This window comes from Anguilla anguilla, chromosome 7 (genome assembly GCF_013347855.1).
Source record: "Anguilla anguilla isolate fAngAng1 chromosome 7, fAngAng1.pri, whole genome shotgun sequence".
NCBI classification, from domain to species: Eukaryota; Metazoa; Chordata; class Actinopteri; order Anguilliformes; family Anguillidae; genus Anguilla; species Anguilla anguilla.
Genome location: NC_049207.1, coordinates 21,972,446 through 21,989,491, shown reverse-complemented (window position 1 = coordinate 21,989,491; position 17,046 = coordinate 21,972,446). Strand labels below are relative to the sequence as shown.

Below are 17,046 nucleotides of genomic sequence, written 5' to 3'. Positions count from 1 at the left end.
ACCTTTCCTATTTGTAGGTATTTTTGGATGCATGTGTTTATATCAAATCTATATGTTTGCAATTATAGAAATATTGGTGCAGGGATAAAATTATGTAAATCAGTGTACATAAAACATAATTAAAACTATACAGGAGATAAAAACTAAATCAGAATAAGGAGGGATGATGAAAAACTAAAAATATATTTCCACTTCACTTTCCAATTTTAAGGGAAAAATTACTTAAAACACAACCAGGCTGAACAACATTGCATGCTATTCAAAGAAATTGCAAAAATAAAGTACTTGAATTATACAGAAATGCTGCATCAAATATTTAGTTGTAATGTGACACTGAATTGTTGGACTCAGTGTAATTAATAAAGTACTTCAGGTTCTGTATCTTATAGCAGGCCAATATAAGGGAATCATCCCAAAGTTTCCCCCGGTAACTCAGCTGTCGGTGATGGTGAAATGCAACAGCAACAGGCTGTTTGTGGTGAAACTCCATTACCTGCATTACCTTGTGAGTGTGCTAGTGGTACAGCCTCCATTTTACTGCAGCTTCAAAATGCCCAGAATGGACTGTAACACACACAGAAAATATTCTGTCTCTAAATATCCTCTTGAATATATGAATATATTCTTTCATAAAGTCATGTCACATGTCATGCATGCCACACTGTAAATGCATCTCGATAATTTTTGCTGAATGGAGTCCTTAAATTTAAAGTAATTGTTTGTACATCTCCTTGAAAAAACTGTAATTTGGTAGGAATTAATTTTTTTCCCTGACATTTCAGTAATTAAAATGGGATTGGTGTACCTGGAACAAGTATGGGCTAGTTTTAACATTTCAGTAAACCAAAATGGAAGAAATACATCATGACTTTTTATATGTATTTTAAATGGATGAATCTTGATTAACAGTTCTATCTACCCGCTTACTGTAAATTCATGCTTAAAATTTTAAAATTAGGGAAAACACAAAAATTTGAAATCCTTATAAAGCTAAAAGCCCATGCACAATGCATACACAGTAAATATCATTGTTATGGGTTAAATCGATTTCTGAAAACAGGTAGGGGCCCCATGCTATAGTTGACAGAGAGAGAGAGCAACAGGTTAGTTAACACAGGACTATAGCTCCACCTACAGGCTGGGCCAGTGGATGGTCACTGCCTCAGCACTCAAACCACCAACGAGGAACACTGTGAGTGACATATTTAATTATTTTTTGTATTTTATTTCTAAACTCATTCTGATCACTTTATCATTTGCTTTTTTAAATTAATAATCATTAATCATTTATTAATTGCTATTAATACATACTATCAATGCATGTTTCTTTTTTTCTAAACTGTTTTATTCAAGTATGTATGTGGCATGATTTAAGTATTCGTTTGTGTAGGACTGCATGGTCTATCAATATTGGAGTTTCCAAAAAGATTCACTTTCATGTCATTGTGAAAATGTTTATTTTCCTATGGAAATGTTCCACCAATCAACCTTGTCAGTCTCGTATGCCTTGTGTAAATAGTAGAGGAAAGTGGGGTTGAGTCACAATTATGGAAATAACTCTGAGGAAAGCAGGCAGCAGCTGAAAGCATTAGTGGGTGGTGTGGGACACTCTTCTGCCTGACCTCAATAAATCCAGTCTCTCGGTACATTGATGGGGATACTGCCTTGTAGGAGGTGTGATTTTCTTTATGGCCTGCTGGAGACCTCATTTTGACAGCTTCACCCTCTTCTTCACTCCAAATAGCCAAGAAAATCCCATTACACTGCCATTAATGAGGGAATGTCAAGGTGAACAGGTCACAATGCAGCGTGAGCTCGACCCTCTGTTCTGGACTCACCTGTGTCTACCCTGTATGTGTGTGTTTGTGTGTGGGGTGGGGTGGGGGGGAGAGCTCATTTGACCATTACATATACTGGCATTACAGTGCTCAGGTCTCAGAGCTTGGCTACATATGTGAAATACTTCTGCTCATAGAAGCCTGGGAATTTGCAACAAAACATATTTAATGAACACTGGAATTCTGGGGACTGCACAGAAAATCACATATACATTCAGATCTCCGTTTTCTTTAAACAGATGAAATCTGAGTTTCCTTTTATGCCTTATACCTAAGTTGTTCATACCTCCTGAACATTGTTGGATTAAACCCGATCTGCTTGTCTAAGTACAGAAAGAGCTCTCTGTCTGTTCAACAGAACACAATCTTGTTAATAACAGAGTTGAAATTTATGAGCTATATTTAATGGTAAGACTTCATTATCATTTGACTGGCTAAATGCCTGTAATGCATTCATTAATTCTCTTTTGTTGGTCGTCGTCTTTATGTTATTGTTTTACATCGAGTGAAGAGACGAAATTGGCGAACTGACAGAACACAACATTAAATAAATTGAAAGGAGTTTTTCTTTCTGTTCCTTCTTCTTTGAACAAATATTTATACAAATAAACGATAAATGACTAAATAAGCGATTTGTAGGCTTATATAGATAATAATTGTTACACACAACGCTGGTGGTATGTGATGAAAGGAATTAACGGGACTGGGAAAAAATATATTTGCTCAAAATCGATGGACTTCCATTGAGAATAGATGGGATCCGCGAGAAGCCATACAAGTAGGTTCCACGTTACCGCTCAAATGAGATGTCTGAGTAAATAACACACTGGAATTTTTTTTTGCAAAAAGTTCCAATCATTGAAGGTAAATAAATATGTTCCATATGGTGATAAGGGAATATGGTTATTTAGCCTATTTATTTATTTTTCGTAAAATGCCTTCATATTCGTTCATATCTGGTCAGTAGGCTACATCGAGTATCTTTGTATGAAAGCCCTGGAAACAGATTATTTACATGGCCGTCACTCTGAAACTCAAGCCAAATCGTCTGGCAAGGAAAGCAGTGAACAATGTTTAAGTCCAAGGATGATACCTACTTTTAAATTTTACACAACCACATTGAAAGTCGTTTTTTCTTAGGCCAGGTCAATATTTTTTATTGCATTGTTTATCAACACAATGTTTTTTTTACGTAGTTTTCAAACAACGGGTGCAATTTATTTTGAAACCGAGCCCTGATAATTACTTTCGTTTTGAAATTGTGTAAAAGTGATTGAGAACATTAAAAAAAAAAAAAAAAAAAGATTAAACAGCACCTTTTCGTTGTTTTTTAAGAAATTATGTTCTGTTTTTAGAAGCAATCTGAATTTAGTGTGCAAGGAATTTGTGTTCAGCGGTTACTTTCAAACCAAACATAATCAATTGCTCATGTTCGTGCCCTTGCCGCACGTCTTCATTTTATTTTGTATCTATTGTATCTATGGTCAGGATGGATCAATATCTTGTTAGAACAAAGAAAGTAAGCATTATTTGAACAAATCAAATATAACATTTCTGGATGCACCGATACTTAGATAATCTAATAATAAACCTGAATAAAGTATCCAGTTCATCCGCTTATGAATCAAGGTAGCCTATTTAATCTCTTTGACATTGGCCGCACTCTAAATTCCTTCCCAATTTTTTTACTTTGCTGTTAGTAGGTTGCATAGGCTGCATATATATGTAAAATTACTGGTAAATAAAGGATAACATAGAAGTTATTGGCGTATATTCAAACAAATGTGACAAATTTTATTTATCTAATTCTTCTAGCTACCAATTCTGTAGGCTAGTTCATCTGGATAAATTCGACTTGGATAAATTATATTGTATTCCGAGACTGTTTAAAATCAAAGTAAATCTGAAAAAAATATTGACTTTGATGTTCCTTTTTTTTGTAATAATAATAATAAGAAGAATTATTATTATTATTATTATCATTATTATTATTACATAGAAATACAAAAGACCATTGATGGTCGTGTTGCATATCAATATGGTAACAGACATTTCCTACTACCCTGATTGTTGTCGTTTTTGCTGTTCTTATGTTCTTGATCTTGCTATCGGCTTTAAGTTAACCTATCGGATAGTCTCGGTCATTTTTTAAATTTAGATTATTTACGTTGCTCGCTTTGCCAAATGTTGGATAGGTCAATATTCTGTCATACAACCTTATGTCAATATAATAATTTATAAAAAAAATAATTCCATATTTATTTATTTATTTATTTATTTGGTTGTTCGGAACAAGCTCATTTAAACCACGGATTTTTTTAAAATTTCTCAGTGTGCCTGTAGAATACATCAATAGAGTTCGATGGTTACTCTCCTGATTCTTGTAATTATGTATGCCCACATTTGTTGCTCGTTTGAAACTTGTAAGCAAATTCGTCATATTTTTATTTGTATCCAATCATTGCTGTTTTTTTTGTTTTGTTTTTTGGCTGGTATTGTTTGTACTATTATTTTATGCAAATAATTGTAGTCAATTTATGCTTTGTAGATATGCATATTTTATATATAGAACGTTCCCATTATTTTTAAGAACTGTGCCGTGAAAAAGTATTCTACCCCTGCCTGGTTTCCTCTATTATTGCATATTTGTCACACTGAATGGTTTCTGACAAAAGGTAACAAAGGGAACCTGGGTAAACATAAATAAAATTATTATTTATTTAATTAAATAGTTATCAAACACACGCATCACCTATGTGAAAAAGTAATTACCTCCTTCAACTTAATGAAAAGGTTGCGCCACCTGCAACAGTAATAACTGGAGCCAAACTAAACACTCCCTGTAATCTGATATCAGTCTTTCACATCGCTGTGGAGGAATTTTAGCCCACTCTTTTTTTGCAGAACTGCAATTCTTTTTGTAAAATGATACGATCCTTGAAGTTAAATAAATATGTTCCATGTACTTAATATGTTCTATGTAGGGAATTATGTTTTTTTATATATTTATTTATTTTAATAAATGTCTGGTCAGTGCATTGCGTGTCTTTGTATGAAAGCCTTAAAACAGATCATTTACATGGCCGTCACTCTGGAACTCAAGCCTGGCAAGAAAATCTGTGGACAATGTATACTTCCAAGAATGATACTTACTTTAAAATTTTACACAACCTTATTGAGGGTCATTTTATCTTAGGCTAGGTTTATATATTTTTCTTTGCAGAACTTCTTAATTTAGACAAATTGATAGGTTGTTCGAGCGTGGGCTACCTCATTTCAAGTCCTGCCACAGCATTTCTAGGGTTCATGTCAAGACTTTAATTAGGCTCCTTCAAAACTTTAATTTTGTGTTTTTTCAACCATTCAGATGTGATCATGCTTTTGTGTTTTGGATCACTGTCTTGCTGTATAAATCAATTAAACTTCAGCTTCAGCTTCAGCTCACAGATACATGACCAGACATTCTTCTTAAGAATTTTCTGGTACAGAGCAGAATTTATGGTTCCTTCAATAATGGAAAATCGCTGCACTCCTGGGGAAATGCTGATAGACCAGCCACTCCTGGGAAGATTCACCACTGTTCCAAGTGTTCTTCATTTGGAGATAATGGCTCTCATTGTGATTCAGTGGAGTCCCAGAGCCTTACAAATAGCAATATGAGTGAGGTTTAGATTCAGTAGAGCTGGCTGCAAGCCTGACTGTCTTCAATCAGCTAATTATCAATTAGCTTTGGTTAATTGATTGATTGAGTAACTACGAGGGCAATGCATTTTTTACATGGGTGATATGGGTTTTTCATAACTTTCATAACTTGAAATAAATGATATAATTACAAACATGTGTTTTGTGTTTACTCAGTTTCCCTTTGACTAATGTTACATTTTGTCAAAAGATCTGAAACCATTCAGTGCGACAATCTGACAAATATTAAATAACAGAGGAAATCAGGAAGGCGCAAATACATTTTCATGGCACTGTAGGCTACTTATACTTCATATTTATTTATTTATTTATTTATTTGTTTGTTTTGTAACCTATAATACTTATATTTAATTTTAAAGTTATAATCAGGTTAATATAGGTACATGTGGGTGTCCGGTCCATGTAGCAAATTTTGGTGTGCATTTTTCAAAATAACAAAACGAAACGAAACGAAAACACAAACAAAAAGTTCGGCCGCGCGCTGGGTGAATTTCACCTCTTTCAATTCACGGGCAGTATCGGACTGGGAGAAGTGAAATTGAATCGCTGGTCTCATGAAGTTTCCGCATGTCGGTTACTCTTTTTCCTTTATCGGAGTTGTTACAGACAGTAGCCTACTTGACCCATGGTCTTTTAAATGTAACGTCTTAATATTTATAAGACCATATGTAAGGGTATGAGTAGGCCAATAGGCTACATCAAACTGGTAAAATAAAAAAAGAATAAAAAATAAATAAATAAATAAATAAACAAAAAATGTAATGATTTTATGTTGGTCATATCTGTAAATTTAAAAAGTATATTCTTTTCTGAAGTGTTTATGTTTGTCATTCAGTCTTCCCATCCTCACTTTGCCATACAATTAAGATTATTCATCATTTCACGGGCCTGGCTGCGCTTTAGTCTCAGCTAGCTGATCAAGAATTAGTTAAGTCAATCCTTATTGCTCTGGAGCGAACTTTGTTGTGCAGATTATTATTGTTATTATTATTATTATTATTATTAGCATCTTCATAATATCAAAGTTATCCAACATGATCATTACTAATATCATTACTAATAATAAACCAGCATAATCACAGTAGACATACCTGAGCCCGTGCCTATTGCGATTTAAATGTCACCTCGCGTTGAACCCTCCAGGTGCTTTTTAAGCATTCTCAAGCCTTGATTTTTGTGTATTGTTTCCTTGAATGAACATTGTTCCGTGCCATGCGTGACGAGGTGGCCGAGTGGTTAAGGCGATGGACTGCTAATCCATTGTGCTCTGCACGCGTGGGTTCGAATCCCATCCTCGTCGGCTCTGTTGTTTTGGGAGCTACATACCTTTGCTGTCTACTCTCTCCTACTCTAAGCCCAGAAAAATGATACTTGATACACTACTGAGTGTATTGCATTCTGGTGTAGAGTCAATGCAAACCATGTTTGAAACATTACTGCAACTCTCTGCACTTTGTTTTTCCGATTCTCTTTTTGAATCACTTTGTATGGACAATATTAAAACAAATATAAGTATAGCCTGTGTTATGTGCAGCATTGTTTCATATTGTGACGCTTTCTTTTATCTATATAATTATCATCTTAAAAATCAACACTGGACTAAGCCAGTTTTTTTCTGGTGAAGAACACGATCATGTTGTCCAAATAGAATATTTATTTATTTATTTATTTATTGTCAGTAAAGTTGTGCTTGACAGATTAGCATCTTATACAGGTGCCCGTATAAAAAACAAATTTTGTAATGTGTCACTTGGACTAATGAATGTACTCAGGCAACATTAAATATACACTTTTAAACAATATTTTAATTCATTATTTCATTTAAATGCATGCATTCATGGTTGCATGCACATGTGCATGCACTTCTTAAAATTAATGTGAAAATCTGAAGGGGTTCCAACTCCTATCATTGCTCCATACATACTTCCATAAAAATTGAAGAGTGTGGGGGTATAAAAAACGATTAATTAAAGTGGTTTGATTTTGCAGTTTGGTTGTTCTGGTTCGTAATGAAGCCCTACAGCTTGGAATCAAGTCTGTAGTTCTAAGGGAAGTTTCTGAAGAGTGACTCAAACATGCAGCTTGACGTAATGCAGGCCCAGCTGTTCTGAGAACACTGGCAAATTAGCAATTGCCTTCAATGCTATTCCTACAATGTATGAATAAAGGAATGCAGGTATTGCACATGACACAGAGGAAAAAACTTAAATGTGCACTTATAACAACACTACATTATTTTTCAGAGGGTTTCAAATATGTTGTTGAAATGCTGAAGTGGAGTTTGAATTATCTGTCTTTGGTCACATGTGAATGAAGCTGAAAGGTACTAAGAAGGGAAGTTGGTGTTTCTTCCCATTTCATTTTAAGTACAAAAATGAGCCCTCCCTGCCATAGACCTTATTTGAATTATTATAGAAATACATCCATTTTCTTAATATTTCAATAGATAAATAATTTTCAAAGATTTATTTTTGTAGATACTTTTACTTTGAAAGACTGACAAACACTTTTGAACATTTAAAGATGGCTTCTCAGAGTGAGCCGGGTTCTTTTGACTACGGACAATTTGTAAGACACCACAACTGCTATGCTTCTTTTACTGTCCTTTTGAATACTAGCTTTAAGAGTTGAATATTTTAGCACTAGAATACACTTTTTTCTTTGCTTTATTTTTGTTGTAGTGTGTTTGGATACCTTTGCATGAAATATTGTTCTGGCCCTGAATGCTGCTTGTCTGCATGCCTCAGATTATTACTTATCTGTTTGCCTGGGGCGGCGAATAACCTACTGCCTCCAATCAATGCATGTAAAAAGGTGTGAATTATTACTTGAGCTTTATTTGGTTTGATTTATTCATTGGAAGTCTGAAACTACAGCAAATTGATGTCTGTCAGTAGCGATTTGAAAATTGCATTGATTCATAGCTGCAAGAAAAAGGCTTTCAAATGTAACTGAGGTTAATTAAAGGAAGTGCAGATTCCATTTCTAATTCCACCTCCAAATGCATCTCCCTCCATGCATTCATACTGCAAAATCTTTTTTCATCGTGATTACTTTACATTGCATTTCATCACATTATGGACCTGACTCACTAAAACCTTCAGCATGCAAAACCTTTTAGCACGAGCAAAACTAATAATGCAACCAATGATTGGTGCAAAACAAATACCATGACCAATCACTGGTCCTGTTGTTGGTATTGCGTGTTCTAAAAGGTTTTGCACATGCTAAACATCTTAGTAAATCAGGCCCTACAGTTAATATTGCTAGCCTGGTGAATGCAGGGATATGTTATGACAATTCCCCAGAAAAAGACCAGTTATAATCCACAGAAAAAAACTGGTTCCACCAAAATCCCAGATTTTCCATGTGCAGCAACATTTCCTTTTCCTCAATGCTCCAGAATAAAGGGCTGATGTTCCTGCCAAGAAAGGAACTTTTTTTGTTGTGACTTTTTTCTTCACCCTCTTTTTCTGCATTGCTTAATCTAATCATTCACCCAATTTCACATTATTATTGTAACCCCACAGCGTAGGGCTCAGTGGGAAACTACTTGAAATGCCCCCTGTAGATTTTCTCAGTGCCAACCTCAGAGTGGCATCACGTATGCAATGGACCGCCTAACACAACTTACACTATTGATGCCAAAGGTATCAGTGACATCAGCAGCTGCCAGTCTATCCCTCAGTCTATGACATTTCATTGCATTTATCTGGCTGATGCTTTATCCAAAGTGACATACAATCAGTTCATATCGAGGTCATTAGAGCAACTACAATACACAGGTCCAGTAAGTTACAATACTCATTATGCAACAGTTATCCATAACCATGACCATCGAGTCCGAAAGTTATGGGTCAGAATGTTCTGGTAGGTCAAACATGAAGGAGGCATGGTGACTAGCTATAGCATTAAAATAATGATACAAGTGCATTGTAAATACTGGAGATACAAGTGTAACATAAAAATGCTAGAGGAACAAGATAGAAGAATACAAGTGATAAGAGCAATCCTAGATTGGGAGTGACCGGCAGAGTAGCGATAGTTACTCCAGGTACAGCCTGAAGAGATGCGTCTTCAGACCACGGCGGAAAATGGGTAGGGACCGAGTGGTTTGTAGAGGAACAGGGTGCTTGTTCCACCACAGGGGAGCTAGAGTGGAGAGACTCCATGGTTGGACGAGTGAGAACCTGTTCCCCAGTTGGGAGGGAGTAGAAGTCGCCCCATTGCAGCAGAGCATAATGGTCAAGCTGGCATATCGGGTTGAATTATGTCCTGTAGGTAGGTGGGGGCTCTCCTGTCAGCTGTAGTGTAGGCCAGGGTCAGGACTTTGAACCTGATCCTGGCAGCAACCAGTAGCCACTGGAATGACCTCAGCAGGGGAGTGACATGTGAGAACTTAGGAAGGTTGAAGACAAGTCAGCAGCAGTGTTCTGGATGAGTTGTAGTGGCTGTATTTGGCACAGGCATGACAGCAAAGATAATGCAACAGCCCAAGAAAAATACAAATCTGCTAGTCAAATGGTAAAAGCACAGCAAAGCATGACACATATAAATGGCATTTTCTATTCTTATATTGTGTCATTAACTTTAATCTCAAATTTTATATATTTTTTATTTCAGGCCCAGTGGAGGTTATGTTAGTCCTTCAGGAACCACATCTGTGTGAAAAAGCTTCTCATTCATTGTAGTAAACTACAATAGACAATGAAATGCATGCATGCCCTCTCCTTGCTTAAGAAATGTCAACTCTCATTATGACAACAGCTACCTTGCGTGCTCTACTGTAATTTTTTCCCCTTATGGAATTTCCATGTATTGCACATCATTCAACCTCCCAAGATGAGATCCAAGAGCACAGACAGTGTAGATCACCTTAATTCCCACGATTCAGTTCTCTGAGGAGTGCTGCTTATCGCAGCAAACATGGATCAAGAGGTACATCTATCTCCAGAGATGGTGAGTGCATTAACCAGTAAGGCATCTAACAACTTATATGATTGAAGAATTCTAAGGGTTTGTTTCTTTGTTGAGAGCAATGTTGGTTACATATTCAGTTAATCTTTTAGGTGCAAGATCACAAATATTCTTAACTGAACATTGCAATGCTGATGTAAGAATCACTACCGGTAATAGAAAGCAATGGAATTCTAGAACACTGACTTGGAATTTTGAAAAAAAATTCCAGAAGATTTGCTCTTCGAAGGGTTATTTACTGGAAATCTGGATTGACATTTCACAGTCAGTTAAGAATTCTTTCAGGGCAAGAGAAAGAGAAGAATGTCCATCTTCTTGGTTAAACATAAACTGATCTCACTGTTATGAACGAAACGTGAAAGAAAGACGAAAAATGAAAGAAAGTATGAAATAATAATAATATCGCAAACCCCTTCACGACGCAGCTCTCGTTAGAGGATCAGGCATGGGGGGGGGGCATGATGGAGGGGTTGGCATTAGGGGGGGGGGGGTAGTCAGCATTCCCAGGGAATGCCTTCAATTATTAACTTATTGCCTCCAGTCTTCAATGTGGGAAAGGATTTATCTAAAATGACAAGGGATTAGGTCAGATTCAGACGATCAAACCTGAAATTGAGTGACAGCAGTGCAGAGGCCATCACGCGATGTGCTGCGTGTAAGAAGAAATGGCTGTGGAACCCATCTTGCAGTCACCGTCCTGTCAGATGAGACCGAGCAGGCCTCGACTGCACCATATTTCAGTTCCCTTTTCTGTGAACCGTGACTTAATTTCAGCTTGAACAGACTCACTTGAGGAGAGAAACTGAGAGCAATTGAAGCACATCCAGAACAGTCGAAGTTCGCTTTTCCGTGAACGGACAGCTCGCATTAGGATGTCTTCGAACCCGGTACCTCCGGCTCTCTGTACCAGCTCGACCGTGTGGAGTCCAGGTGAGAGAGGCACCGATTTGAGGTGCCACAAAGCAAACCATGATGCCTATTTGCACAGGAAAGATAAGTTCAGTGGCTGCCAAAATTTACATAACTGTTACAGGAAATATTGAGGGGAAGGAAGCAATAACTCAAAGTTGAGGGCAACATGCATTGTGGTAAGATTGGAATGAGTCGGAAGTTCATATCTGTTCATGATCAAGTAATGTTAATCTCAGAATTATCAGAATATGTTTTTGTCCATGCAAACCCACTTTTTCATCAGCTCTTGTGAAGAATACAAGGTATTTCTTCTATTGATGATTTCTTGATGACATCATTCAGTGGTCACAGCCAGTGTTCCTGTCTTGTAGATGGATTTAAAATGATTATTCCTATGCTGGGTGAAGAGAGAATATAAATCACCAGGGTAATGCAGTGCAATAAAACAATATTTATTTGCAGAGAGGAATTTACAGCTGCATATTTGCATATGTGTTTGGCATCATGTTTCCATATCCAGCTACGGGAAATTATTTAATAAAGCAGTTCAGAGAAATAACTTTGCTCAGGGGTACAACAGGTCCCCAACAAGGAAATCAACCTGAATCTTTCGATGTCCAATCGCCTGTGAGCTTGAGAGCTACAACATTGCACCATGCATCTTATGTTCTGGCAAGTCATGCTCATTCAGATATACATGCAGATAAAAATGTTATTCAACAGGAGGAAATAGGCCTCTCCACATAGAAACTACCTTCAATTTCACTTCCCAAATCGTTCCTGGTCCAAGAAGGAAGTTCAGTTCTCCTTTTAGACATTTTGCATGTGCACATTTACTCACTAGCCAATAAGAAGTCTCTCTCTCTCTGGTGTGTCTCTATTATACTCACACACACACACACCCACACACACACACATATCAAAACCAAAAATGTCACCTGCGGAAATTCATACATACCACCTATAAATATTGGCATTGCATTGTGTGTAGTGTACATCATCACAGAATGTACTGCACAAAATGTTTGGGTGGGCCAGTGGGTTAGTCTGTTAAGCTGTTAATGGCAGGGTAGGAACTGGCATGGCACAGTGACCAGTGAGTGTTTAGTGGTGAATTCATTTACATCCTGTAAATGAATGCATATATTTATTTATTTCTGCTGATTGACTTCCTTTTAATAAAAAAAATGAATGTTGTATTGACACATACTGCGGGGGGTGCTGTGCTGCTGAGTGTGTAATAGCTGAAACATTCATTCTCAGCATAGCGACACACCCTGCAGTTGAGAATCACGCCCTGGCGGTGCTAACACTGTTAGTGGCCGCCCGCCCCACGGGGCAATGCGTAATAATGGATAGCCATCGCACATGGAGGCAGGGTATCAGTCCACAAAGGCAACCTCTCTGCTAGGACGACTGCTCCGTCTGCACATGATATTCGGCTCTCCAGTTCAGTGTCTGCACCGCTCAGCTAGCGTTTTGCACCGGTGAGAAGCGTCGGCTTGCAGCCCACAGCTGAGTGGACACAGACCCTCCCAAAATGACGGAAGAAGTTGCGCTGCGTCGTCGATGGGACAGCCAACAAATGCAATTTTCTGGTCCAAGTTTGGGAAAATTTGGTTTTCAAGAACATAAAATGTTTGTTTGCGTTTGACAGGTTCTGACGAGGAAAGCAGTTACTCATCTGAAGATGAAGAAGACATTCAGGTCTTTGATTTTAACGTGACTCATGTTCTACCTGATAAAATCTGTCCCTATATTAATTGTAATGGGATTACAAGAACATTTAAGCAGTAAATACAGCTTGGTGAACACAAACCAGCAAATGTGTTTTTCAGTGGAAAAGGTCCAAATTGCTGTAGCGTGTGTGGAAATTGATGCATGAAATTGACCAAATGTGAATTTTGGCCACTTACAAAATTGGCAAGTGTTCTTGGGTGCACCCTACACTACCTCTCACAATATTCTGATGTGTCCTATATGATCTGTCCTACGGAATCGCTCAGTGTGTCTGCATACCTCTCTCCTGCAGTGTCAGATACTGGCGAAGGAGAGGGATGAGGCTACTGAAAAGCTGACGGAGATTGAACAGGGTAAAATTGTGACGCTTATCATTCCTGCACATTCGGATGAACTCTTACTGTGGCCCGAACTTTGCATGTGGACTTGCGTTTCTGTCTGTCCAGTGTCTGCACAGCTCCTGAAAGAAATGGATGCCCTGGAGATACAGTTCCACATCGAGCGTTCGTGTCGGGAGAGCGCTGAGGCCTTCGCACTGAAGGTCTGTGGCTCATAACAGTGCTTCTGTTGAGGGTGACTCAGAGCTTTGAAGGGAAATGTAGTCATCAGAGCCACTCCCATCTCCCCTAGTAATCTGACACTCTTACCTTTGTCCTCTGGCCAGATAACGAAGGAGAACAAAGCTCTGAAGCGAAGGAGCCAAGCCCTGCTGCCGCTGATCCCAGAGATTCCTGAAAATTTGGACGTTCTGACGCTTGACTTTGAAAATGACCTTGGGGCAGGAGAGATCTCTGACAGCAGTGTGGCATCTGATCTGCAATGGCAGTCCCAGATCAGAGGTATGGTTACCCTTAGCAGCACTAGAAACCTTGGGGGCATTAGAAGACAATAATATTTCAAGGATAGCTTTAGTGTCGGCTTGTGTACAGGTAGGTGGACATGACAAGTGGTGGTAAATGTGACATTGGTACGAACAGTACTATTAGTATTAGACCTTGATGCAAGAGCTCCCCACCTTGTCTCAGACCTGCAGAGTTCTCTGGACCAGCTCCTTGGGGAGAAGATGCAGCTGTCTGAACAGGTGGAGACGCTGAAGAGAGAGCAGGCCGAACTCAACGAACAGGTAATGCCTACAGAACAGGGGATGTAGTCTGTAGAAACATAAAGTAACGTGTGTATGTGTGTGTGCAAGTGTGTGTTCCTGACCCTATACTCTCTCTCCATTCAGCTAGCTGTAGAGAGGGAGGAGAGGGAGGCCATGATGAGGAGGTTCAATAGGCAGAGCAGAACCATGCACAAAGTGAAAAGAGGTGAGACGTTCACAGCTTCTAACGGCCCGTGCTGCTTCTGCCTGACCCACAGTATGACAGTAAGGTCACTGCCAGAATGGTCAAGTGTCAATTCCTTTGTAATACCAGTTGGAAGGCATAGAGAAGTGGCCTTTTATCACCACCTTCATTTCCTAAAGGCTTCATCCCGATGTCTATTCTTGTCTGTGGGTGGGCTGAATTTCTCCTGTTTGCATGATGGTAACTGTAGCTAACTTCTGACTCTGCCCTCTGTGGGGCAGTGATCCAATCACCCTCTGATAGGGGTTTTTTGCACAAGAATAACACACAAACAGCAGCTACATACCGATTGTACAGGTGAGAAAATATAAGGGGTTGCCAGGTGGGCGTTTTTAAAATATTTGTACAGGTCGGGTTTGTGGTACCGAACGAACAATATAAATGTCAGGTCTGAATAATTGATTGAAATTTCACAGCGATTCTGTAATGAATTTCTTCCATCTCCACTGGTCCACCCCCCCCACCCCCCAACCACCCCGGCCATTCGCAGTCAAGGTTTCTCTGATAAATTCTCAGTGGTGACTGTGAGTCAAAAAAAAAATCCATGGTGATAGCTAGTAATTGATAACAGGATTGGAACAATGCAGAGTGGTGGATGTGTGTGGATGTGACTATAGCATAGCCTGGTCTTTGTGTGCAGTGTCCCAACGGGCCGCTCAGGAGTTCAACGACATCACCCAGAGACTGCAGATGGAGAAGGGGCTCCGCCAGCATGCTGAGGCCTTCGCCCAACAGGTACCGTGCGTGTGTGTGTGTGTGTGTGTGTGTGTGTGTGTGAGAGTGTGTGTGTGTGTGTGTGTGTGAGTGAGAGTGTGTGTGGGTGCGTGTGTGTGTGTGTGTGTGTGCGTGTGTGTGAGAGAGTGTGTGCTTGTGCGTGTGTGTGTGTGTGTGAGAGAGAGTGTGTGGGTGTGGGTGTGTGTTGGTGTGTGTGTGTGTGTGTGTGTGTGTGTGAGAGAGTGTGTGCTTGTGCGTGTGTGTGTGTGTGTGTGTGAGAGTGTGTGTGTGTGTGTGTGTGGGTGTGTGTGAGTGAGAGTGTGTGCGTGTGTGTGTGTGTGAGAGTGTGTGTGGGTGTGGGTGTGTGTTGGTGTGAGTGAGAGTGTGTGTGTGTGTGTGTGTGTTGATGACGTCGATTTCATTGTCAATGGATTATTATTCACTTGTGGTCTTATTTCTCAAAATATACCTTGGTATGGTGACCAGCTGCCTCAGCCAAACAGTCATGGAGTTTGAGCAGGGTGCAAGTAGACCTCCCAGGCCTTAGCCGATGCAGCCGAATCAATAGAGCTTTTATATCCTCAGAGTGAGGAAGTGAGCTCTTCTGTTGGAGTAGTACAGAGAGGTGAGAGCCACAGCTCCGCCCCCTGTCCACAAGCTCCACCCCCCCCCCCCCCCCCCCCCCCCGCGTCAGCAGCACCACGGCCGTTCCCCTGATCTTTCTCCTCTTGTTTACCGCACCCTGGCTGCTGAAAGGAAACCTGTTCACACTTCTCGCTAATTGGCGTAACTCACCCGCGGCCCCAGGAAGGCAGGAGGGACTGTGGCCCCTGATGCGGCGTGAATGGAGGACGCACGGGGTCAGGGCGAGGGGACTTCCTCATTCAGGGGCAGGAAACGTTCGCAGGGTGGGCGGTCGGGCCTTTTTGTTCAGGCAAGAGGTGCAGGGGAGTAATTTTGACAAATAAACACACGCACATAAAAAGAAAGGATCGGAGAGGGCCAGCATTTGCGCCTTTGTGAGGTGAAGGAAAAAAAGGAAAAAACAGGCAATACAGCTTTGACAGCTGCCGCTGTAACTAACATTTTAGAAAAAATAATTATTACTGGGTGACTTCACACAAAAGCAGTCTCCCTTTCAGCCGCTTGTGTTAATTGGCTGCCACCACAACAGCGATTCGGGCCTTCAGCACTTGCCACCATTGACACTCTGTCTGCCCTATGATGGCTATCTTTAAGGGTGCTGGATGCAGGCAGTGTGTGGACACCCGTACAATGGCCAGTCCTAAAGGGGCTTTGTGAGTGAAAAGGACCCCTGTGGTTCCCTCAGCTTGGCCTCTTACTCTCAATTCACTGGGAAGTGCTCCTGATTGAGGAGACCCTTTCTTATTTACTCCCCTCAGTCTATTCGCCCTGTTTTGAAAACACTTCCTTTCATTGCTTCTTTGCATTTGTGGCATAATGAAGGTTTTTAAGCCACGGGGAAAAAAAGAGAGAAAAAAGCAAAACAGGATGTATTTTCAGATCAGCTGCCTTTTGAATGTCAAACACTTTGCTCAGACTAATTGCGGCCTTGCATGGCTAAATTGCTGTTTGTGTTGGGGGAGCGGTTGAGTGCACAAATATTAGTAAACACTAAGACGGGGGTTAGAAATATGGAATGTAATGGTCTCGCGCAGTTCCGTCTGGCATGTTTTATCCTTGATCTTCCCTGTTGTTTCTCCTCACCTGAGTAAGATTTCAGAAAAGGCACTGAAAGTCATGTTATCTCCTCCAATGGATTCCTAAATTCCTAAATTCAGGTTTAATTTCTA

The 17,046-nt window shown here is 39.7% G+C and overlaps 1 protein-coding gene and 1 non-coding gene across 2 annotated transcripts in view; both read left to right on the top strand.

Moving 5' to 3' along the window:
* Positions 1–6,758: 6,758 nt before the first annotated feature.
* On the top strand, positions 6,759–6,840 carry trnas-gcu. The gene has a single exon. It is a non-coding gene; the product is annotated as a tRNA-Ser (tRNA).
* Positions 6,841–11,289: 4,449 nt separating this feature from the next.
* shtn2 (shootin 2) overlaps positions 11,290–17,046 on the top strand; it is a 10,341-nt gene continuing 4,584 nt past the window's right edge. The window contains exons 1-8 of the mRNA XM_035424808.1: positions 11,290–11,447; positions 13,087–13,136; positions 13,462–13,522; positions 13,616–13,710; positions 13,834–14,008; positions 14,195–14,292; positions 14,398–14,479; positions 15,159–15,253. Of these exons, the coding sequence (XP_035280699.1) occupies positions 11,390–11,447; positions 13,087–13,136; positions 13,462–13,522; positions 13,616–13,710; positions 13,834–14,008; positions 14,195–14,292; positions 14,398–14,479; positions 15,159–15,253 (714 nt within the window). The 5' untranslated portion in view covers positions 11,290–11,389. The remainder of the gene's footprint in view (positions 11,448–13,086; positions 13,137–13,461; positions 13,523–13,615; positions 13,711–13,833; positions 14,009–14,194; positions 14,293–14,397; positions 14,480–15,158; positions 15,254–17,046) is intronic.